At 40.4% G+C, this 25,724-nt stretch overlaps 1 protein-coding gene across 2 annotated transcripts in view; it reads left to right on the forward strand.

Annotated features, from left to right (window-relative positions):
- STAC (SH3 and cysteine rich domain) overlaps positions 1–25,724 on the forward strand; it is a 71,560-nt gene that overhangs the window by 34,831 nt on the left and 11,005 nt on the right. For both annotated transcript variants that reach the window (XM_065831871.2, XM_065831870.2), the window contains exons 3-10: positions 7,627–7,727; positions 9,767–9,848; positions 11,955–12,070; positions 16,557–16,638; positions 20,049–20,113; positions 21,038–21,126; positions 24,996–25,047; positions 25,173–25,310. In XM_065831871.2, coding sequence (XP_065687943.1) covers positions 7,627–7,727; positions 9,767–9,848; positions 11,955–12,070; positions 16,557–16,638; positions 20,049–20,113; positions 21,038–21,126; positions 24,996–25,047; positions 25,173–25,310 — 725 coding nt within the window. The remainder of the gene's footprint in view (positions 1–7,626; positions 7,728–9,766; positions 9,849–11,954; positions 12,071–16,556; positions 16,639–20,048; positions 20,114–21,037; positions 21,127–24,995; positions 25,048–25,172; positions 25,311–25,724) is intronic.

Here is a 25,724-nt window from a genome sequence, read left to right on the forward strand (position 1 = left end):
CAGCCCCTCATTCCAAGTCCACTGATGACAGAGGTCTGTAAGCAACAGGCAAAGTTAAAAATCCATTAACAGAGCAGAGAGGATATTAATTTCCTTTGCTGAAGGCAGACTGTTATTTTGTTCTGTAACTGTTTTGTCACATTTTCAGCAAAGCCAGAGCCTTGCTCTTCGTCTTGCAGCACAGTTCTTATTGAGATATTGTTTTTCTGTTTTCCCACTCCTCTATAATGGTACAGGGCCCTTGAAAGATCAAGATTTTGGCCGATAGAAGTGGCCCTACAAAATTCAACTGTGTTTTCAATGCATCTCAAAACACAGAAGAAAAGGCTTTAACTGGATGGCTTTTCATTTCAACACATGTAAGAACACAGGTACAAATAACCTGAGTATGCCAACGTAATCTTGTTTGAAACCTGACTTTAATCATCTTCATCTCAAGAAGAGTTACATGAATATACTATGTTTGCTAATATTACTGGGACAAACATCAGCCACTGATATTTGCTTGTCCTCCTTTGGGACATCACCAGGTTTAATTTTTCCATGTTCCCTTGTCCCTGTTCAGCTCTGGTACCATCATCATCTCTGGAGCAGCTGAGCATCAACTCCCATAGGCAAGTCTATGCCCATCTTCTTTGAGCTATTTTCCATCTCAGCATAGCAACCCAGTTCAAAAATGTACAAGCACAGCCTCAGCAGTCTAGAAAAGTAGGTATTGAGATATCAGTTTCAGTTTATTTAGAGCAAAGAACGTTGGATATGATTTATTGTGCTTGGGTTTTAGATGACTGTTTAGATAAGAGTTAGCTGTTAGTTTATTTATCATGGCGTTACAGTGTCTTAATTAACATTTAGATGATCAAAAACTTGAGATGATATTTTAAGAAGTACGGAGGTGGCTATTTCCTTTCAGGGACAGACATTTATAGCAAAGCTGCTGAATATGTGAAAAGTGCATTGCAGAAAAACCTCTTGTGGCCAAATTTTTCAGCACAAGGCAGTGTGTTTCATCCCTTTCTGATCACCAGACATCAAGAATGAGAATCACTTTCACACCAAAAGACAGGAAAGGCTTATTTGCATTTTAAGTAAGTCTCATTGTTCCTGAAACACTGAAGAAAAGGTCTGGCAGCATTGGAATTTTTGTCAAGGAGTCACAGAGTTGATATGCAAAAGGAGTAAAGGCATTTCCTCTTACTGATATGCATGATTTAAAACCATGAAGTTAGAAAGGACTTTATTTTAGAAGGGATATTTTTCTTCTGTGTAACAGCCTTGAAGAAAACCCTGCCTATTACTGCCTCAGTTTTTTCTCAGCATGTTGTTTCTAAAGAAAACTATGTCACTAGGAAGTCAGTTCTAATTTTATGCACTGTTTTGTAGGCTGCCTACATACATGGCAACTTTTCTTGCTATTTAAACAGTGGTTATTGTTATGGGGAAGTTGGATGAGATAGTCATTCAAACAGACCCACAATTCTCAGTAACGTATAATCTAAAATGTATTAATTTGGCAGGACAGGTACCATGATTTGACAGCAAGTCCTATTCTACCAAACATAAATAGATAAGTCCCAGCTTCTTCCCCACACCCCATTTGGTTTAGACTGACATGGGGTGGGCTCAGGGGAACGAGACACTCCAGTCAAGGTCTCAGGTAATTTTATGTGAGGTGAGTATTTGTGTACAGTCAACACACCTGGCAACTGTGCATCCATCAACTTGAATTACCAAGCAGGCATCAGGCAGCAAGACTTCCAGAGGTTGACCACCTAGGGTGACTGGGGAAATTTGGGTTCAGGCTCTGATCTATAGCTCCTCTGATGATCAGCTGAGGATCTGGGCCTGTGTCCTCTCCACAGTGTCAACTGAGACAGGCAATGGGGTCCCAGCATCAGTTAGGAAAAAGAAGCAGGAAGGTGCCAGGTATTATGGCAGAGAAAGGGGACAGTTCCCAAGGTGGCAGGAGGCACCCATGGAGGCTGAAGGCCATGGAAAGGCAAGCAAAAGGATGAGCAGCTCATCCTTACCAACCTAAGGATTTAGGGGGATTAGGCTCAAGATTTTTAGCTTTAAAGGTGTGGATGTCCTGTGTGGAAAATGCCATTCTCTGACGAACCCACAGCTTTCAACTGACGCAGAACAGGGGAAGGAGGAGAGCAAGCGCCTGTCCAGCAGCAGCCAGCCACGGCAGCAAGATGTAGCCATAGAGGAATTTTTAAAAATAGTCTCCCTTACGACATCAGAGCTTTTACGCAAAACCAATTCATTACAAAATGAAGAAGGGGATGGGGGAGGAGGTTGTGCGAAAGCTTAGAGAGGGGCACCAGTGCCATTTCAGGGACTTTTCTTTCTCCATCTAAGGTGATGTCCTAAACCCTTCACTGCTACAATACTGGCCCAGCTTGCTTAAAAGTCTCCATTTCCCATAAATTCTGGCACAGCTACAGCTTTCCAGTGACAATTGCAAATGTGCTTGGGGAGAAAGGGGCAAGGCACTCATTATTTTTATCAACCTCCCACAGCAGAAGTTGAAGTTCTATGGAAAATATGTAATTTTAAATGTATTTATTTATGAAAGCTTTAAATCAAAACAATTTGTGACTGACACGTTCCTCTCAGCTGGAACAATAAAAAATAGTGGTTGGGTCACAGCTGGATTAGCTGGAGGTGACAGTCTGTGTCTCTTTCTCTTCTTTCTCTCCTTTATAGATCTGAATCTTTATCCTCTTTTTTCTTTTCATTTTAGCATAAGTGCCTAATATAGTTATCTTCATGCAGTCAGCATAACGTCATGTTGTTACTATCATTTGCAGTTTTCTTTCAGATTTCTCCAGGCTGCAGGGCTTGTTCTCCCTCTCTAGCTGTTAATCTTATGTTCAGCCTTGAAACAACAGTGCTGCGGCCATAGCTGTGCTGCCCAAGAGAATGATAAAGGTTCCCTTTGCATGTGTATGAAAAACATAATTCTCATTTGCAATCCTTAGGATAAATGTCACTTTCCTGAAATACAAGGTAGTTACTAAACTACTTTTATAGGAGAGACAGACATAAAGAATTTGATTCAAATTATGACCTTTCTGTCTCTGCCTCCAAATCTTTCCGTTCACCTATATTGAGGTGTTCTGTTCCCATTTAGGCTTCCTCTAAAAAAATCTTAACTTTACAAAAGTGATGCAGTGTGTCCTTTTTGGTAGTATTTAGGGTCAGACTATCAGAATACTGTAAGATTCAATTTTCCATGTCTGTTCTGGAAAACCTAACCACGAGTTTAGATATTCAAATGGGAGCTGACCCAGTCATAGAGTATTTCTAGCAAGGTGTTATTAAACATGACCTGCTTCTCAAAACAACGAGTCCTTCCAGCGCCAGGTGTCTGAATGCATTAGCTTGTATCTGAAGAAAATGTCTGTGACAGAACCTCATTTGTAAGTTTATTTAAGAGCTACTCAGGTATCCTGATGTGAAAATTTTTCATTTGTTTCCAGTGAAACACTGTTTCTTTTGTCAGCTTTGGCTTTTCCATTTGCAGAACAAGTACTAGCCTTTACAGACTGTGAGATAATTAATAGGTACATTAATACACTGGACACAGAGGACATACGTGCAAATGTATGTGTGGTTTTATTCCAATTAGAATTTCATTGCTACATTGACAGTTATGTTTATGGGCATTATGAGTCAGCTAAATATGTCCAGTACTTTCCATTCTAAATCCCTGGTTTTAGAAGTTTTAAATTTTTAAAATTTAAATTCCAGAATCTGGGCTAAATAGCACCATATTAGTGACACCTCTGACAGTTTTACCCATTAGTCTCTCAAATGGGAGCATCCCATACAAGTTTTGGCAAACGTGCTCATATTGGAAGGCATAGAGAGAGAAAGAGAGTGAGTCTATAAAAAAGCCCATGAGGCTGTTAATCACTTTGTATTTGGAATTAGGTTAATATGGTACTCAAGAGATGATGCTTAAGAACCAATGAAAGTAAAAAAGAAGTATTGAGTAGAGTTCCCCTTTCATTGAACACTGTCCACTCTGTTCAGTGAATGAAGGAGTGTGCCTTGAATAAAAATAGTGATAACAACATCCCTAGATTGCAATCAAAAACTTACTGAGCAGAACCTTTGCCCTGGCAAGCTCAGAATTTGACAGTATGATTAAGTAACCTTAATAAAGGTCTTTGGAGAAGAGAGTAGGAGGGATTATTACTTTTTGAATGTAATAACAAAATTGTCCATCAAAGCTGTTAGTCTGCTCCCCTTTTGAACAAAAAACAGAGGAAAGAGTAGTTAGGGTACTCCAAGTTTAGTTTAATTTCTAAGCCTTTGGTACCTCTATTCCTGATGCACCACAAACTGAAATTACTCCAGGTGAGCTAAGACATTTCAGTGAGTACGTTCTGCCAGTAGCTTCCAGCTGCGCTTTAAGATTGGCATAGGGGAATATCTACTAATGGGAATAAATGGTAGGCTGCAATCAGGCTGTCGGCTATTTAGGGGGGAAGGAAGCAAACACAAGAATGATGGTCACCCTTGCAGGTCCTCAGAATATGTTCACCAGAAGTCCCTGAGGAGAGCGTTTTAGTATCCCGGATTTCACTACTTCTGCAGGAACACTTGCCCATTCCAGACACTGCTGCAGTCATTGCAAATGTGAACTCTCTCCTTACTTTTTCCTTTCCCCATGCTTCAGTCTTCAGAAAGATTAACCCAGCGGGAATAAATGCACCACAGAGAGGCTTTCAGCTTCAAACAAGCTCTGGTACCCTATGGCTGAGAAATGAAATGATACAAATTCCCCTCAAATAGTCTGTCCCATTGTGGTGGTGGTGTTATTACTATTATTATTACTATTATTATTATCATCATTTTTCACTTTAAGTGATTAATACCACTTATTTTCTACTGTTCAATATATGTTCAGACTAGATTCCTTGTTCTCTCATGCTGTCTGGGGGAATTTATTGGCAAATAATATTTCAACATGTTGCTATGTCCTATGCCACTACTGTAGGCATGATGAAATACCTCTCTAATACTGGCATGACAGTGGGACTCTCACCACACTCAGCTTTACATAAGTTGTTTGCAAAATCCATGTTCTGCCTGTTTTTTCCCCATTTCAAACTACCAGAATGCCTTCCTAAACCGGCTCTATTCAGGCAAAAGTAAAGTCAACAGGTTTGCTTACCCAGGAGGCCAAAAACTGATGCAACGAGTCAAACTCTGATCTCCTTTACACCTGTACCAAATGCGGATATATTCTTCTCCATAATGTGAGCTGCGTCCGTGCCTCGGTTATGATAAAGTATGTTGCCAATATGTAGTTGTCTAACCTCCAGTACACAGTTTTGGAATAGCTTAGCCATTGATTCTCTGACGAGGTTTGATTTAGTATGAGGGAGATTTGATACTGAAGAAGAAAGGATTATCCTGGGGAAAAAGAAAATGTCTCTTGTAGAACTGACATTTTCAGAGCTTGACATATAGTAGTTAAGTATCAATACAAAATAAATGCTTCTTCTTTAAGCCCTTTAGTGATTTCACAGTGGGAAACAGGGAGATACATGTGAACTATTTCCAAGCTGCCTAGTCCTACAGTAAACCAAATAGTTAGAAGTGACAATTAAGTAAAAATTGAAGCTTTTGGTAGTTATAGGGAATTTCATTTTGATTTACAAAGATTCCTTGTAGACTCAAGAGAGTGACTGAAATACTTTGCCTCTCTTTGAAGCCAGTACTTACCTACCCGCAGGTAAAAAATGGCATTCATTATAAAAAATAGTGTTGTTCTTTTGTAATTTATTGTCTCACTTATTTTCACATGACCACAGATTTCTGTTCTAAAGAAGCTGGAGTAGCACAGACACTTTGCATTCATTTTGCCCATCATTTGGGTGCACAGTTACAGTGATAAATGTGTGGATTTTGTGATCACATGGTTATAACATATAAGGACAAATATCCACCTTGTAATGTTAACACTAAAATGTCTGGAAGAGAGTAATACAGTCAGCAGAAAGGACTGTGAGATTGACTGCCTTTTCAGCTGAATCTCAGGAGTAATTTGATAAAGCAGGTAAGAGTTACGCTAGTACAGACCAGCATGAGAGGATAATTACACCCAGTGTAAGCACTGATGCTAAATATGTGTTGTACAGGCAAAGTGTGTTGTCATTTTCCTTTTCTTCATTCCACCCTATAAATATAATTTTAAAAAGTGGAGGAAGTCCTGTTTTCTCACGGTGTCTGTTGTTGACCGTCAGGAAGGGTGATTCAGCATTTCATCATCAGTAATAAAAGCACAAAGCTACAGAAGTCAATATTGCTTTGAGCATGTGTTATGAAAAAGAAACTGTAACTGAAAAAAGCCTTAAGTAATCCCCCAGATCCTCCAGCCTGCCTCTGTCTGGCTTGAAAGTGGTCAAGTCAGGGACCTCTGCCCCTGAAAGCCGTCCTGCCAAGGCTTGGGTTTTGTCACCAACTTGATGAGCCATTCCCTGAAGTGCTTTTTTTTCAGATGTAGTGTTTCGCTGAATGAAGTCAGCAGTGTGTACGTGGCATTAACTAGTGAAATAACCAAGAGCTACATGAGTAATTTCAGATGAAGGATCCTGCTGACTAATATTCATATCGTGCCTGACTAATGAGGGCTGGTTAAAATATCAAGAGTTTTTTGGGGTTTTTTTACTACCTTGTTCTTACTCACTCTCACAGTAGATGATAATGAACAGACGTTTTGTTTACTTATTCCATTTGTACAGTCCTATGGGGACAAATAGTTGCTGCAGTTAAACTGCTTCTGCGTAGTTTAGGAAATCTTACGGATGTGTGAATAAGAGTGACTGTTCCTGCCGGGAAGAAAACAGACTCAGTTCTGTCATTTAAGAGTAGGTCCACATTGAAGATAATGTAGAACCACTGTTGCCTAAGTAAGTGGGAGAAGTCTGCTTCTGTAAAGCAAAATTTCTCCTGGAGCTCCCCTACCTGTGGCACTGAACTTCTGCACTGCCAGTGAAGGAAAGCAAGGTCAGACGTCATCCTTGCTGCCCCGCTCAGGGATGTGCAAGGAGCCCATCCTGCACCCTCTGAGCATTGGCCCAGGGAGGTGACAGCAGCAGTCCCTGGGTACAGGGGTGGGCAATGGTAAGGGAGCTGGCTTAGCCCTCTCACACACCCCTGGAGCTACCTCTCACCCACAAAACCTGTCCCTCCACTGATGGCCTAGCTCCCCAGGGTGGCTCCGGTGCCTGAGTGCTCCTTCAGTGGCTCCCTCAACCATGCATGGCTCTCATGCCAAGCCCTTTCGAAACAGCAAAGGGATTTTGCTTGATCATGGGGCAGAGTGGTCACTGATAAGGCTGTCATACAACGGAGCAGAATCCAATATATATCTAAAAGCAGTAATAGCCCAGGAAAGAATCTGGGGAGAAATGCCTAAAATGGAAAGTCTGTGAAGAATGTGCATGTATAAATGTATATTAAAAAAGAAGCAGGCAAGGCAAAGATTATTGTCAGTATTTACTCTACTGCAACTGACCTCCACTTTAGTTCTTTCAGGTCATTTGTTAAATGCATGGAAACTATTGATTTTGTCTCATTAAATCATTTCCATGCATTTCACAGGAACAAACGCTAAGCATGGACTGCGCTGTAAGGCGTGTAAGATGAGCATCCACCACAAGTGTGCAGACAGCATTGGACAACAGCGTTGCATGGGCAAGCTGGTAAGTGAGCAGCTCAGGGTGCCAAGTCCGGTGGGAGGTACCAGCCTGTACTGGAACCACTTGCTCTGTGTGCCTGACCCCCTGGCTGGTGCATTAACAGAGCTGACACCAGGTCGTTTTACTGAGGTGGAAAAAGTAAAGCCAGGTGGTGCCTGATTATCCATTTGGGCAATTGCTACTCAAAAACCTGAATAAAAATGAAACACAAATCTGGTCTGCTTTGTGGATATGAGAATAGTTACATAATCCAAATTGAGCTGAACGTCAAAATTAATTCCCTTGATTTAGACTGTGCTTGCTGTAGTGTAAATCTCTCAAGGAACACTATAGGTTAGTTAAAAAATGTTTCAGTGGAGTTTAACCAATGAAAAATCCTTCAAATTATGTTTTATTGCTTTCTCCACTGTCAGGCCTCGATGAAAAAACCATAATTAATCTTAAAAGGCAAACCAAAACCTTTCACAGTGAAACACTACAGAGCTTGAGGCAACCTCTCAGTAGGAGAGGCTGGGAGCAAACCTGCCCCTGTACGAATACAGAACCCTAGTGGACAAGTCACCTTCTGAAAAGAAAATTCTCATTACTGGCAAAGGCAGGACACTGTGTTTGAGAAAATTCTAGCCCAGCTTGATGACTTCTATGGGAATGTGGTTCTTTTGGTTACTTCTGGAAAAGTAACCTGAAAAAATGAAGATTTGGAATATGAAAACTGAATACATATACTCATGTTTCAGATATTCTCAGATTTGCTGAAACCTGAAGACACCTGAGGCAAATATGAGCTAAGCCTAAATAGTTTTACTGTGTGAAATGATGAAAAAACATCAAGCATTGACTTCAAAAGGGCTTGAAAACCCACCTCTCCCTGGAAAAAATCTTTTCAAGAGTATTCAGTGATGTTGCTGTTGTTTATACATCTGTGGCAAATCTTTAAGTATTTCAAGCATAATCTTAGCCCTAGTGTGAGGCAATTCTGGTATAGGAAGTTGGTCTGTGAAGCCTTGGACAAGCCAAATATCAAATCACGTTAATTGTTTCACATGTTTTGTGATTCCAGCCTCAGCACTTGTGGTGATTAGTTTCAAAAAGCAGAAAAGTAGAGGCTAAATTTAAAGGAGAAAGTCAACCAGCGAAATCTTGGGAGTTTTATGACTTCATGTTGTGTCTGAATCTAGTTTGTTTGAGGGGTAAACTGAGGCTGTGGAATCTGGAATTTGTTCCTCTAAGAAACCAAATTTATCAATGCCCTCATTCCTTCTCAACCCATGCTGCAGCTCATTAGCAAAAGAACTAGTTATCTATGATTTTTTGATGTATACTGAACATAGGATACAGAAAATACATCCCCATGAGGCTTTTTCACTTATTGCTGTGACTGGAAGTTCTCACTGCTCACAAAGATTAGAAATCTGAGAGATCATTTCTGAATCCCCAGTACCTTAAATGGCATTTCCAAAGACTTTGATGTTAGCACCTTCATTTTGGGTACTCATCTGGTGAGGACTTGAGGAGTTTTTTGACCTTATAAGACAAAAAGCAGGGGAAGCTGCAGTCAGTCAGCATCACACCTTAGATAAATCTATAAAAATGCACTAAATTCCTTGGGTTTCACAAGTGCATACATGGGATAATGAGGATTTGGAGTTACGATGGGAAAGAACAGTCACATGTTTAGTAAATGCGAAACAAAGCAAATTCACATTACACAAGAAGAAAGGGAGAGGGAAACTTCCCAGAACCTCTGATGATTCAGCACTTCTGCTGCAATTTATTAATTCTGCTTTTGTGTAAGACAAAAGAAAAAGGGGGACTGAAAATGAGTCCCTCCTCCTTCCACATAAATACGGGAAATTGTTTTTTTTCAAGGAGAAAAATCAAATAAATCCCTGATTTATAAACCCCACAGTGACTCAACAACAGGAGGCAAATTTCCAGCCTGACCACACTGTTACGCCACTAACCGAAGAGCTGAGGTTATTTCTACTATGTCAGTCGTGGCAACAATGCACTTCACTTGTTTTTGCTTTCTCTCCCTCCAGCCAAAGGGATTTCGACGGTACTACAGTTCACCACTACTCATTCACGAGCAGTTTGGCTGCATCAAAGAAGTGATGCCTATTGGTAGGTTCCGATTGCTTTTCCATTCAGTCTCCCTTTGGCAGTGCTCTGCAACAGCAGCAGCAGACTTCCAGCCATGGTATTTACCCTCAGCAGCCTTCCAGCTCCTTTCGGTGACTGGATGTCCTTCTGCCATCTCAGGAAAGGACCACTTCAGAGATACAAAGCTGGAAGAGGAGAGGGTGTGTTTATTGTGCGTTTCACTCAAAACCCTGTGCACATCACCTCTTAGTAATTACCCATTTATAATAATAACTACCTGAGCTCGAAGTAGGGACTTAAAAAGGGAGGAAACACTGTAATACTGAGGTGAAGGTCTGAGCTGGAAAGAACCTGATAAAAGATAAAGAGATCAAAACAGCAGGAGGCATTCAAAACACTGTTCTGGTTTTTGAGGGACTGTGCCAGGTTCCTGCCCTTTTTCACCCACACTTTTTACTTTCCTCATATCTTTCCTTGTCAATTATGTCTACACATTGTCTGAGTATTTAAAGGACCAGATTTTGCTCACTTTAAAACCAAACTCCTGAAAATAAACATTTTGAAATGGAGAAGTTGAGTTGATTCTGGAAAATATTTATCCCCACCAGTAGTCCAACCAGGCAAGCCTGCAGTGCAAAAAGTGAAAGCCCAAACTAGGCAGTCAGTTTAAAATTACTTGTCTGAGGACATTTACTTTGTTGTTTTCAGAAGTTGTTGTGTTGGGGTTGGGTTTTTTTTGTTTTTTTGTTTTTTTTTTTTAAATAATTGTATGGATTTCATCTAAGTTTCTCTTTCTAAAACCATCCATCATTTTTGCCAGGAGTAATAGAAACAGTTTGAAAAATACTGCCTAAAAATGAGATGTGCTCTTAATGAAATTCAAAGTCTTGTGTATTTTCATTGTACTTTCGACAAAATTTTCCTACTTCTATACCGTGTTATGAATGTACTGTATTCTACATGTCTGCTGCCTTGTACTGCAAGGGAGCCTGAAGTCTAATAATGTAGTATGTAGAAGTGGATTTGTACTGGATTTGCTCATGCTAATTGATGACATCCATTTCTCTACCATGGGAGATCAGGATGGGCTGAGAGAGTTGGGGTTGTTCAGCCTGGAGAAGAAAAGGCTCTGGGAAGACCTTATTGCGGCCTTTCGGTACTTAAAAGGGGCCTATAAAAAAGATAGGGACAGACTTTTTAGCAGGGCCTGTTGCGATAGGACAAAGGGTAATGGTTTTAAACTAAAGGAGGGGAGATTGAGGCTAGACATAAGGAAGAAATTATTTTAAAATGAGGGTGGTAAAACACTGTCCCAGGTTGCCCAGAGAGGTGGTAGATGCCCCATCCCTGGAAACATTCAATACCAGGCTGGACGGGGCTCTGAGCAACCTGATCTAGTTGAAGATGTCCCTACTCATTGCAGGGGGATTGGACTAGATGACCTTTGAAGGTCCCTTCCAACCTGAACTATTACATAACTCTATGACTTTGGGGCCAGCTATGAGGGAGAATGGGAATGAGAATTCAACAGACATACGTCAATTAGGAGGGTGGTCTTCTGGCTACCTCTAGACTGAGCTGAGCAACCTGGAGCTCATTCCGGACAGCAGGTACGTACTCACACCTGCCTTCAGACCCCCCTATGGCCCCGCAGTGAGGATGTCACTACCTTTTAAGGCAGACCCAGACCATCCTGTTTATCCAATTTAGTCAAGTAGCAGCATTATGTATACAGATAAAGGTGATGGTCAGTGGTAGGAACAGGCAGCAAACAGGGATTAAAGCCTCATGGTAATATGTCTTCCTTAACTCAGTGCAGGCAGCATCAGTGGTGATTAGAAAAGGAGGCTGGTAAGTGAAGAGAAGACAAGGCAGTGACAGGGACAAGAAGAGCCTGAATGAGGGGAGGATGATCTATATCAGAGCAGAGGGGCAGCAGAAAATCACTAGCAAAAGCCAGTTCCACTAAGTTTGTCAAATACCTTTCATCAGGATAGTCTCTCAACTTGTGTTTCTAAGCATACACGCCAACACGTTGGTAGGGGCAGGTGTTTCTCCAGCTGGAGCAGGAATATGACCAGAAGTATTTTCAAGGGACTGATGCATGTTTTACTCCTTCCGTTGCAGCCTGTGGAAATAAGGTTGACCCTGTGTATGAAACTCTCCGTTTTGGGACTTCCTTAGCTCAGAAAACCAAAAAGGGCAGTTCTGGAAGTGGGTCTGACTCTCCCAACAGAAACTCTGTAAGTATCCAACATATTTCTTCTATTTTCTTTGCGAAGGAGCAACAAATATTCATTCACAGGAGTTTGTAGCAGAGTTCACAAAAGCTGTATTTCAAACTGAAAAACAAACAAACAATCACCCCATCAAACAAACAAACAAGCAAACAAAGAAAAAAACAAAGACAAAAAAAACACCTCACTCCCAGCTTCCAAAATGAGACCAGAAAACACATTTTTTTTGCAAGCTTGAGTTTTAAGTATCTTTTAGATTACTCTTGAGAAAAAGAGAAAAATATGAATTAATGTAATTAAATGATTCTTTATTGGATTGTAAAAGGAAATTATATTATTTTGATTTTGCATATCTGTGTAAAAGTGGAACAGAGATATTTAATTGTCAAGCTGGAGTAAACACATCCTGCCTGGTGGTGGTGGTGAACGTTTGCTTTTCATACAAGTGGTAGAAATAGGTTGGAGTCCTCTGAGCCTAAATTTAAAAGTACAAGATCTACAGTACAAGCCAAGTCAAAATTAAGCCACTGATCCTCCAACAAGGCAATGGACTGGCACCTTCACCCCTGTCCCAGTGTAGGAGGGTATCACAGTTTTGGGCTTCTTTCTCCAAAACCCAAATAAAGGCAGATATGCTCAGCTTGTTCTGTCCAGACAGGGAGATTTTCACCTTCGTGTTAATCCATGTTATTCACTCTCTCCTGTCATAAAAGTCACTTTCTTCAGAACCACGGCAGAAGAGCTGGAAAAGAGGGACAAGGGAAATGATAGTTCTCCTAGCTGTGCCCTTGCTAAATCCATGCTCAGTTCAACAACAAAGCTTACCAGTTTTGTACTTACAGAAATGGTTATTTCAACAGTATTAGGACCCATGAGATCAGGAGCTTATTCATGATGTTGAAAGAACATTTCATACCCTCATAAACAGGCACTTAAGCTTATGCTTAGGGCTCTCTTTTTTACCAAGAGATCCCCTCCACTCCCTGCCTTGACAAAAAAAAAAAAAATCACACCAGAATACAGTGGAGGTTAAAGCTGATTGTCATGTCTAAAATTCAGACCCACATTATCTGACAATATCTCCTGCACTGACCTCGGAATTCAGATCACAAGGCACAGAGACATGTCGAGACCTGGTTTTCAGCCCTCAGAGCAAACACGTCTAATTTAAAATTGTGCTAAAATCTCTTTGTTTGGTACAACGTCTCCCTGGCACTTAAATGTATGCTCCCTCACACGGCTGAACTGTGGTATAGGTGACCTCTAAACAGACATCCGTTTGTGTCAGATGAGAAAGAAGACAGACAAATTTTAGCAAGAGCTAAGTGAAATCTACAAGGAAGTTATTAAAGGACATGTCCTCTCCACACCCTTGTTTCTACTTTAAAAGGAATTTGGTAATTTCCACTCTTTTTAAAAAACTAAAGTGTGTCTACCGCCTGACACATTGTGATTACAGTTCTTTCTTTCAATTATTTAATTTACTTTGAAACAGAAATTCTACAAATGTAATTATTGCTTTCTAAATCAATAAAGCTTATGTTGAATTATGAATGACAACTCAAGCATACAAATCACGAATGCTGTGTCAGCTTGCCCTAGGGAGCTGATCATAACTAGTCGGGGTGTGGGTGTAGAATGAGGAACACAAGGTTCATTATGGGAATTCCTCCAGGGTATTAAGCCTTAGAGAGAATATAACACGTGTCTGCATATGGAAAATAGAAAACATTAGAGAACTGAATAAACAGATGTGAAACCATAGCTTCTGACAGTGCAATCCTGTGGATTGAGACAAGGATAAAAAAAAGGGGCTGACACAACCTTGCTCCAAATGGTGGGGCCGTGGAGCTTTACAAGTGTGACGTGTGACTTGGGGGAGCAGGCACTGACCAGTGACCAGAGTAGGGATGTGACATAGAGTCCTTAGTGCCCTGGGAAAAAATGCACCCAAGTATGTGAGCTAGCAGCAAATGTGCAGTTAATAACACAGAGGGGCTAACATCTTTCCCCCAGTGGTCCTCGCTTCTGTGTGCTCTCTTCCTCTCAAAGCAGAAGCAGCAATGCAGCTGTGAGTGTCACAGCAGCACTGGGCTTTGCAGCTGGGCTGTGTCCCAGCCCTGTGAGCTGGGGAGTGCTTCAAAGTTCTGCCATGTCACTAAACCAGGAACATCAGGGACGTGGTGGCACCTGGGGTCCTACTTCACCTCGCAAGTGGTGTCCAGGCTGTCGAAGGGCTGCTTCTGCTGAAGGTAGTTAAAAACAAAGGCAACTTGCCTGCCTCTACAGCCATGGAGCTTCCAGGACTGCTGTTCATGTCTGCACAAAATAGAAAGAACTGTCCTGTTCTGAACGAGCCGAGGAATTTTTAAAATTATTGAGCAGTGTGGATGCATCCACTGTGATTTTTCAGCCCCAATTCTGCATTTCCCTTAGAAGAAAGTGGCCATATGCTCCAGATTTACTACCTACTGCTTCTTCAAAAATGTGCATCTGCAACCCACGTTTATACAAAAAGTCACTTGAGGTGATGTAAATCCAGTTCTTCTTAGTTTTTCATGGATCAGTTCCTCTCAAAAAAAGCTTTGTACCTCTATCATTCCTATTAGATCATTTGTCATATAGCTCTTGACTATCATTAAAGGTAGCTGAGGTTACTTCAGGAGGTTGCTTCAGGAGGTTTTAGATGAGGTATATACTGGAGAGACAGTCACTTGTACATCCCATATGCAGTAGTATCCAATGAAATATGAAGTTAATCAGTAGTTATGAGGCCTGTCTATGAAGAACATGCCATAGCAATGCACCAAAAAATAGCTGGGACTTGCTGTTTCAAGAAAGCAAATCTTCTCCTTCTCCACCCAGCAACTAGAAATCCCTAGATATGCTTTACACTGATTCTGTGTTAGCATTGCTATTCCAGTGCTTTCTCATCTAGGGGTGACCTATTTGTGCAAGATGCAAGACAAGCATGACCTGCTGCAGTAGACTGAGTCCAAAAACATAAAGGCATAACAGAGCAGTAAAGTAGAAAACTCTTAAAATAGCAAGCGAAACAAGGTAACCAAAAGATACCTGTGGCATAAATCTGCTTTTCACCTCTTTGTTCCTTAGTAACCTTGGATGGAGACATAGCTAGGAAAGTACTAGGTAGGGGAAATAAAATTGTCAAAGGACTTTCTAAAAATAGCTTTGTTGTCCACACTAGTAAAATTTAAAAATAAATAAATAAATAGATAGATAAATAAGAAAGAAAGAAAGAAAGAAAGAAAGAAAGAAAGAAAGAAAGAAAGAAAGAAAGAAAGAAAGAAAGAAAGAAAGAAAGAAAGAAAGAAAGAAAATCAGGTTTTAAGTTGCCTGAACAAAAGCAGTGAATGTTCCTTGTTTGTTTTTTCTTCCTGTAAGGCAGGCAAGTGTCTGCAAAGCTGTGGACAGAGCAATGTGTAAAATGTAGTTCTACAGTGTTATGTAATAGTGAAGCTGAACCCTTCCATGTGTCTTAAAATCCTGTTAACAAGAAATAAATAAACCTTAGGAGCATATAAGTATATACAGCTTTTCAGTTTAGAGAGAACACCTGACTCAAGTTCTATGTTTGTGTTTTTTATGGTTGTCAAACATGTTTTACGCAAAAGTCACATGTGGAGAGTTCAGAAACTGAAGTTCCATAAGGTCAGATTCGGACAGAGTTGTTTGGAGCAGGTTCCTGTTGGGCTATACATGGAGAAGCTGACTACCCAGCAAAGGAATCTGGTGCCTTATGCAGAGTACACTTCTGAGGCTTTAGATTATGTCATCCTGCGTTCCCCTACACCCTAGAACAATGGGTCCTTAATCATGACTGACATTAATAAGGTACAAATAAGAAATCATAGTAATTCTAGCAGCAACATTAGGGTTTCATTTTTCCCTAACCATACCAGCCAGATGACTGTTTAAAAAGAAAGTGAGGGCAGCTATCTAAAGACTGACCTCAATCGACTTTATCACACTCCAGCTACTTCTTCCATAGCATGTTAACAGAATTAAAATCACCTTTACATTATACAGTTATTTTACTGAGTAGTATATTCAGGATTAATAAATTAATAGTCAATATTTTCAATTAATGTTCAGTCTCCTTGGTAGACAGCTATTTAGTACACCTGCAGGATCTATAAATTCCCCTAAGCCCTTTCTATTTTATACAGAGAACCACATTGTTTAAAATAATCCTTTGTTCCGTAACTTTCACTTCACTTCATATTGCAGAAATCCTTTGCACTCCAGACTGAAAACTTGGGTCTGGAGTTCTTTCTGGGCTTTCACTGCTCCCTGTGAAGCAGGTATTTGTTGTGCAACTCCAGTGACAACGTTTTCTGCAACCCCATTAGGCTGACTTGCTCTGCTCTGGTAGCACCGAAGTACTACATTCCCCAAGGGCTCTGGTGTGGTCTTTATTGCTCACTTTTTCTGCCTTATTCCATCTCATTTGCTCTTTCTGTCCCTGCAGACAGCTGACCTGGCAGAAGTCCCCGAGGAAGGCGGTAGCTCTGCAAGCACCCTTGACATCAACAGGAAACGCAGCAACAGTGGTGAGTGCTGCCAGGCTAGGAGAGCATCTTTGGATGTACAGGCCTGTGTACAACCTGTTTCAGATGGGTTTTTTTATGGTAATGTTCATGTTTTAGCAGCATTGTGATTTTCAAAGTAGGAGGCGAGTGGGGCATGTATTCATAGTTAGTGCAAGAATTCGGGGAATTCTTTTTACCGTTTGGATAAAATCCAAGCCACTGGTTTTATTGATTTGTTGCATCTAGATCTGACACTGGACAAGGTTCCGGTCCATCCCCTTTCTCCTATGCTTCATGAACATGACTGTAAATAAATCACTTCACATGCTTCAGTCCTACATTGGCAAAGTGGAATAAAAATAGTACTTCCTTTCTCTTCCATATGTTTGACTTGTCTACATGTACCTATTTATTGCACCATAACCTCTGGGACAGGAAATGAATCACATAATATCCATATGTCTGTAAAATATACAACACAATGAATCCTGATTATAATTGCAGCTTCTCAGCACAACTGTAGTATATGGCCAGCAATATTAATAGCCCAATTCTTTTGTCTGCTTTGCAGTACAAGAGCAATGTTTTTACAGCATTGGTATGATGGGGTTTTGAGACTATCATACCAATCAAGACCTTAATAACGAAATCTCAGCCACTGAGTGTTGGTGGTTTTGACCCTGTTCTTGAATTCTATCATGGTGAGGGAAGCAATAAGTACAAAGGGTTTTGGCCCTTTGGTTCAGGCCCAGATCATCACAGCAACTTCTCCAACAGCACCTGAAAGTTGCTTTCCTGAATCTCACATGAGATGTGTGCTACAAAAACACATCGCAGTGAGCATTGCTTTCTTCTGCTAGACCCCTAGTGCTCCTTACATACTGCTAGCAATTCATGTAGGTGAAATGCCAGCTTCAGCTGTCCATTCCGATTTTATGATACCTTCTTATTCCTTTCCTCAGTTCTATCACTTCTCGCTGTGTTCCATCATTTCCTCCCTCTCACTTTGTGAACATCCCATCTGTATTATCTGCTTTCTACTTAGATTTTTTTTAGGTTTTCTGTCTTGCAAGTGCAATTTGACCTGACCTGGTTAAAGATAAAGGATACAGTCTGCTTCACAACAGCTTAATCCTGCCCACCTAAGATTAATTTGGTCCTGTCTGAGTTTTCAGATAACTTTTTATTTCACTGTCAATCAGTAATTTCATTTCTGAAACCTAAAGAAACTTTTTTCTCTGAGATCTGCATTCACTGAATGCACTGAGAGGCATTCAAGGAACTTGCTCAAAGAGATTAGTTTAAAAACTCAGCATGTGTCAAACCTCCAAATAACTTCCGTGGCACATTAACAATTCCTTTGATCAGCACTGGCTCTTTTACAATCCATCCTTCAGAGTCTCAGAGTATAAATTATGCATCAGTCACTCCAAAAATTTCCTCTTGGTAGATTTTTAATAAACTGCCCACTCTATTTGCACAAGCTATGGAAATGGTAAAATCCTTTTCAGACTGCAAAAATCCCTGATATTTTTTTGTCTGCTGCTAGGGTAAACAAATATGAAAACAGATAGATTTCTGTTGTGTGGAGACGTGAACTACATACCTCCATGGCCTTCAGATTCAAGTGCCTCCTAGTAATACCCAGAGACCATGAGTTGACCAGAGATTAAAAATTTAATAAGGTAAATTAAAATGTTACAGAGTGATTCACCACTCCTCAGCTGTCTGCTACTTCTTTAGCAGGAATTTCCACATTAGTGCTTTGATGAACCAGGTCCATTCCCGTTCTCTTTTTTTTCTCATTAACAAACTGTCTTCTGCAAATAAGATTTTAGGAAAATGTACATTTGAGACTCTTTGATTAAAAGGAAACAGCAGAAAAGAGACAGCCTGCAGAAGGGTGAAAGAACCCAGCACGTGTGTGGTGGTGTAATTGCTCCTATGAACTCCTGTGACAACAACTTCAAGGGAAGATGTTTTTGTTCATGCCCTGGCACACATACTATGGAGTAAAGGTTCCTAGTTTACAACTGTAAGATGGCACGACTTATTTCCAGCCCTTCAGCCTCCTCTAAGCCAGTCACACTCCTTCACTGCTGTGAATTGCCATCCATAACAGAACGTACTTGAAGTGATATGCATGAGCCTGTTATCAACAGGGATTTCATCACTTTCACCTCGAGTCAAACATGAGCTGTCCTCCCTGCAAACCCAGGTTTGGGGAGCACAGGGATATAATCCAGCTCCCTCCCCAACTGCTGGGTCAGCTCCACAATGTAGAAAAGCAACAGAAGTATGTGTTAACGGAAGAAAGAGTGAGCAAGTGAAAAAGCAAAGGAGGAAAGAGATTCAGCACTTCGGTGTTCCCTGGCACCTTCTTTCCCTGAAGACACATAACTCTATCACAGAGACACAAGAAGAAAATGCACTCAGTCAGCCTGCTACTTATCAGCATTTTGGAGATTTCCAAATTGTTAGAGGCTGCAAAATCCAGCTTCTGCTCAAAACACCTACAGAGGCAAATGGTGGCAGAAGATGCTGATGGTTCTATTATAGCTGCTCAAAGACTCCAGCTGTTAAAATTGTACTCAGACTTTATCCAGAAGCAAGAAACAGCAGGCAATTCTTAAAATGTGAAGGGGGAATTCAGTCAATGTAATAAAGCCAGTGTGGTTTTTCTAGGGAGACAACCAAGGACAGGCACCAGTCAGCTCATGAAGCAATTAAAATAGATGATAACTGATTAGATATTGGGTATGTCAGGTGCTGTGACTGTTGTCTTATTCTGTGAGTTTCTGATTTACTAACTTAGAAGCAAACTTTCACACATACAGGCCTGTATCTCAAATAAGCTATCCTGATTTGAAAGAAATTCAGATACATCCTATAAAATCAGAATGAGAAAGCCAGTGCCATCCAGGCAGAGACTGCTGTAGAGAGAGATCAAAGAAGGCTATCAGACATTTAGAGACAGAGGGTCAAAAACGGGGAGGAAGGGGTTTTGCATACAAACTTGCCACAATATTGCTCATATATGGTCATCAGGTTTTGCAAATGCTTTTAAATGGAAATACTGCTCATCGTAAGCATGAAAATGCAGCATTCAGTGTGAGGAAAAGGCTACTGGACTTTAAATATTAATGCAATTAGGGGACCTAGGCTCTATTCCCGGTGCTGTACTTCTGTTTATTTATCTGATCAAATTATTTATTTGTTGCAATTGTAAATTGTTCAGGACAGAGATTGTTTTGTGCCATGTGCCAGTGGTATACATGGTTTTGTTGGGGCTGAAGAAGGGTTCAGAGGAGAGCACAAGGGATAAAAGAAAGTAAGGGGAAAAGGAAAGAGATTAGCAAAATAAAGGTGATCCTGTTGAGGTGAAAAGTCATAAACTACTCCTAAAATGTCATGTATTTTCTTTATTTCAGTGTTTACATACTCAGAAAATGGCACAGAACACTTTGGAGAAGAAACAAAAAGTATACCTTCCCCGGTATGGGCATACATTTTGTGAGAATGCAATGGGAATGTGATGTTATATAAGAGGCTTGTTTTTATGGACAGCTGAGGACCTTGAGTAGGTCTGCTGTGGCACTATTCTGGAGAAGCACAGATGTCTGACTGTTACGTTCTTTTACTGTTTCTGGGTCACTGGCCACAGTTGGAAGCCATACACAGGACTGGATGGCTCTTTGGTTTACCCATTATGGTCCCTTTTATGTTCACCTGTTTATTACAAATTGATATTGTGAACACAAGAGGTCCAGTGCGCAGGCCATAGTATTACAATAGAACTGCAGTAAAAATTACAGATGTTATTTGGAAAATTGTGTGGGGGTTGTTTTAGGTGTTTGGGTTTTGTTTTGTGTGTTTGTTTGTTTGTTTGTTTGTTTTCCCTCCAGATTACCAGTAGAGAAAGGGGGAAGAGAGAGCAGGCAGCCTTCTCTGTGCAAGCAGATTTCTGTTTAAGAAAGTTATTTTCCCACTCTATATTTCAGATCTGTGTGCTGCACAAATCTAGCTCCATCCCTAACAAGGACTGTATAGTAGACACCTTACATAGTGCCAGTAATTAATACACTACTGGGCTGATAAGTCATACATTAACAGAGAGTAAAAGACTAATTTTTAAGATCTCACCCAAAAAAAGCAACTTATGCAGATTTCTGCTTGTGTTCTTTGAAATCCTGGAGGTTCATCTTGGGGTTCAAAGAGTTTCATGTCTAAATGAAGATAGTTACTACCTTAGTGGTTCGTAGTATATCTGGACTATAGTCCCACAAGGTGTGAAAGCAATGAGATGATTCTGGCTCATGTTGTTCAAGAGCAGGCACTGGTTTCTCCGTCTCTAAAAAAGTGAACCAAATTTCCGTACAGGACAGATATTTACATTTTCTCTTTCTCTTTTTTCCTAAAGGGACCATTTTATAAAAGCACGTTACAAATGAACACCTATGTTGCCTTATACAAATTTGTACCACAAGAAAATGAAGACTTGGAGATGAGGTAAATCCCCAAAATATGTATTGGTTGATGTGACCCATGCAAACCAAGGCTCATAGGGCTCTAGAGAACTTCAAGGGAGGAAGGATTCATTCTGAAATTTGTACTAAACATTTTTATAGAAGTATCTACTTGTAGATACAAATATATTGTCATACATCAAAAGTGATGAACACCTGTTTTGGCAAGGACATCATAGATAAAAAGTATCAAAAACACTCATGTCACTTTAGGAGCAAGATGGCCCTCAGCTAGAAAATAATATTCAGTTTTCAGTTGCTTTGTTTTTTCAGCCAGAAGTTTTCAGCTAGAAATTCCTCACCAGCTCTCATGTTAATGCTGAACATTTTACCAGTCCTGTTTGATTTTCCCTCACATTTAGATTATGTCTGAGAAAAGAGAATGATATCCAGCTGCTGGATGGCAGTGTGTTTGCATGAGAAAGATGCGTTCTGATCTTCGCAAAATAACCTTGTTAGCTATAAGTTTTAACACTTCCTTCCTCAGTTCTGTGTCAGTTGCTAGCACTGCAAGGTCTAATCCAAGCCTCATGAATTGAAAGGACTTATTTTCTTTTAGTGCAGTTAGTTTGACTCATGTTACTCATATTTTGTATGGTCTTGCTAGAGCTCTTGTCGTGAAATGTGTTAGCTCTCTTTAATGCATCCCCTACATCAAAATAATCATGCACATGCCACAGAATTTAGGGAATTGCCAGAGAAATGCCCTTCTCAACAGCATCTCCTTCACTGAAAGCCTTTTGGCTGTTCCCAGCTGTGCTTTCTCATCTCTCTGGAACTAATGGGTGGGATGTAAGGCAGAAATCACAAGCTTCTCTATCATTCTGCTTTGCTGGCATTTCCTAAGCATTATTTCAGGGATTTCAGCTCTTCAGGAAATAACCACAGCATATGGTGACCTTTAGTGCAACTTGCAAGCTGTTCTGCTTGAGGGATTCCAGTTTGTGTCCTGCTCCTGTAGAGGTATATTTCAGCTTCTGCATTTGTTCCATGAAAAGGAACACCACTCAGAGGAGCCTGCACTGGGCTACCATTCTCATCAAGACATAGCAAACCAGAGAACACATAATTCTCAAAAATTCTCCTGTCTCCCATATTATGTGAAAAAGCAACCCGTAAGCTGCAACCTGGACTGTTGCGACTAACAGGCTTTTTCCAGAGACATCAACCAGGTTTTAGACTAGTGTTACTCAGCTATAGCAGTATTGTTTGTCCCACAGCCAGAAATTCAGTAGTACATCAGTCAACACTGTTTCATAATGGATGCCAAATATCTAGTAATGTTGTTTGGTCACTACAGAGACAGATAGGATTCCGCTCAGTTGCGTGAATTTTCATTTAACATAGTTGAGTTGCTGGAGATGGGTTCAGCATAGCAATGCTGTCAAGACTGACAAGCCCTGTTTAGGAGCCCAAGTCAGGGATGAGCCGGACACTGGTCAGCCCTAAGATAATGAAGGCAAGTAGCAGGGCAGAGAGCTGAGCTGGGAAGAAAAGCTAGGGGAGATTTCTGGGGATCTCAGCTCACCTCTGAGGATCTGCAAGTGGATGGCAGATTACTGCAGCAGAGAGGTGCCAGCCCTGATTTCAGCAGCAATTAATACTTGCCACAACTTTGGTTTCTTCCTCAACAGCAGGAGCAATCAGTCAGGTTTTCCAAAGATCTGACAAAAGTAGGATGTTCCAGTAAAAAGCTTATTATAAGAGATGCCTTTATGTTAAAATAAGTAGAGAGTCCTGGACACAAACAACTCCAGGTTTTAGACACTGCAATGAAACAACAGACTAGACTTAGACTAGACTAAGAATAGACTAAGAATAGACTAGACTAGACTAGACTAGACTAGACTAGACTAGACTAGACTAGACTAGAATAGAATAGAATAGAATAGAATAGAATAGAATAGAATAGAATAGAATAGAATAGAATAGAATAGAATAGAATAGAATAGAATAGAATAGAATAGAATAGAATAGAATAATAGAGAGTTAGAAGGGACCTACAATGATCATCAGTGACTGCCTGGCCACTTCAGGCCTGATAAGTGCCTATCTTGCCACCTAGTGAAATCTGGAGCACTGATGTAGTGCAGACAGCTTATCCAGAGTTGTGATTCACAGAAGAAAAATATGAGACTTGAGAGTGATTTCAACCAGTAGCAAAAACCAGGCAGGTTTCCCACTTTCAGAGATTAGCAGCCTGTCTAGGCAGCAGGAGTAACATAGGTCCAGCTGGGACTTCTATTCCTGAATCCTTTTTGGAGATTAAATAAATCTATGTTAGCCCTGTGCTAAAAATATCAGAAAGCAAAATCTACAGGTCTCGCATCTAAAAATCTCAGTGCTCAGACCACTTACATGGAGAGACTTTAAGTTCAGTTGCCACATTTCTCTGACAGTCAAATAAATTTTTATTTTCAAAAGTATAGGCTGAAGGGTATTTGGAGGATGGGGCTCTCTAAATCCTTATTTTTGAAAGTGTTCTTCCTTGCAGTCTAAGGGCTCCAATGGTGTTACAACCTATTCACTTTGAAATGGCAAGGTGGGCTCCCTCAAAACCTCTTTAAGTGCTTTATATTAAATATTAACTGGAATGAGGGATTCGGATGTCCTTTCCCATGGAAGAAATCTTTTATGATTGGGATGCTAAGTTGTCCTTTTTCCTCTAGCTTTGTTTCTCACTTCAACAACTTTCAATTATTCCAAACACATTGGAAGATCTTCCTGAGGAGAGCTTGAGGAAAAACCTATCCTGTTGCCCCACTGATATCAGCTTTAGGTGAAAGCTGGAAAACTCTGGTTCAGATTGTGCAGTGTTAGAAGAATATATGCATGCTTCTCCAGCTGTCAGTGGCAATGATAACCACTGAGTAAGTGAACCAAATGGCCCACCACCACCCCCACCTGCAGATGCATCATGGACAGGTTCACATCTTCCACGCATGCTCTGACAGAGCCTGTTAAATTGAATCCATTATCCATCACATGCTCCAGAAACATTTGCAAGCACTTGTGCTCATACCTCAACAATACATTGAGCCTAACAGAATGCAAGGAAAGATTAATAATTATTTTATTAAGATCAAAGAAATGCCTCTTATCAAGCAAACAGAGTTTTCTGAGGTTAATCCAATTGGAAATGGGCTGCCACTTACTTTCTACAATGCAGCACTGTTATAATTACCTAATAATGTTGATGAAGTGCCACCAGTGGGGGTAAGGAGGTCAAATAATAGTTCAACTACCTGTACAAAATCAGCTCAGCACATTTTGCTATTAGCATTTCCAGTTAAATTATTCTCCTAGCTCTGTGTAAGAATTAGTCAGCTGGATGCTGATACTTAGCAATTACAACCCTGCACTACACATTATAAAGGTAAATATGTCCCATTCAAATCAAAAAGACATTCCTGGGCAGAATTATATCCCTGCTGACTAATTGCCTTTGTCAGTTAAATAGAACTATTTTCCTGCTGCCTTCCTTCTGCAATCACAGCTTGAAAACACAGATGATAAAGTGGTATGTCCCAACAATGTGAAATGTCTTGAAGTAACAAGTTAATGCCTATAACAAATAGGGACTGTATTTTAAACAATTTCTTATTAAACAGGACCCAAAAATTCCAGTTCAAGATGTTCTCAAAGTAAAGATCTAGCTCAAATATACAGAGACTTTCTACATTATCATGTATGATTTAAGAATACTTTGCTGCCTCATTGAGTCTACCTGCAGTGAATGCTCACACAAAATGACCAAGGAAGGATCACCTTCCTATTCAAGGTAATTGTAGGAGCTGGTGCAGCATAATAATAAAGAGTCATCTTCATCTACTTTTCCTCTTATAATGACAGGCCAGGGGATATGATCACTCTTCTGGAAGACTCCAATGAAGACTGGTGGAAGGTATGTGATAATTATTTTGTATCCGTTTTCTTTCCAAAGCGAAAAATATGTTATTTTCAATACTGAACTTGTATTAAAGCTTCTAATGTTAATAACCTCCTTCTACAAATGTGTTTTCTCCACAGGGGAAAATTGATGACAGAACTGGATTTTTCCCTGCTAACTTTGTTCAAAGAGTGCAACACGATGAGAAGATTTACAGGTGTATCAGGACGTTCATTGGCTGCAAGGAACAGGGACAGATAACTCTGAAAGAGAACCAGGTAAGTTCCCCTGTGACAGATCCCCACCTGACTTGATTATCCAGCGGTCTGACTGGAGGGAGAGTTGTGCGAGAATAGCACAGGCAGATGGTGTTCACTGCAATTTTACTGCAAAATTTGTTATTTGTATGGTAATAGTAGCCAGTTAAAAGTGGTGTTGGTCTTGTGCAAATATATACTCCCTGCCTAATGTGGTCTAAATTTTCAGTCTCACAGATGTTTGTAAAGTTACTTTACATATTATGCACTCCCCTACTGACTTCAGAGGGACAGCTTGGAGAGCACCCATTCTTAGGGTAGACCTTGTGTTCCTGAAGAATGGTCTCACTTTTTCCTCACCATTAGATCTAATCTAATAAAAGATGGTAGCTCCCTCACACACAGCTCATTGTTTTGGCTTCAGCAGGAGCAGAG

Source organism: Patagioenas fasciata, chromosome 2 (assembly GCF_037038585.1).
Source record: "Patagioenas fasciata isolate bPatFas1 chromosome 2, bPatFas1.hap1, whole genome shotgun sequence".
Lineage (NCBI taxonomy): Eukaryota > Metazoa > Chordata > Aves > Columbiformes > Columbidae > Patagioenas > Patagioenas fasciata.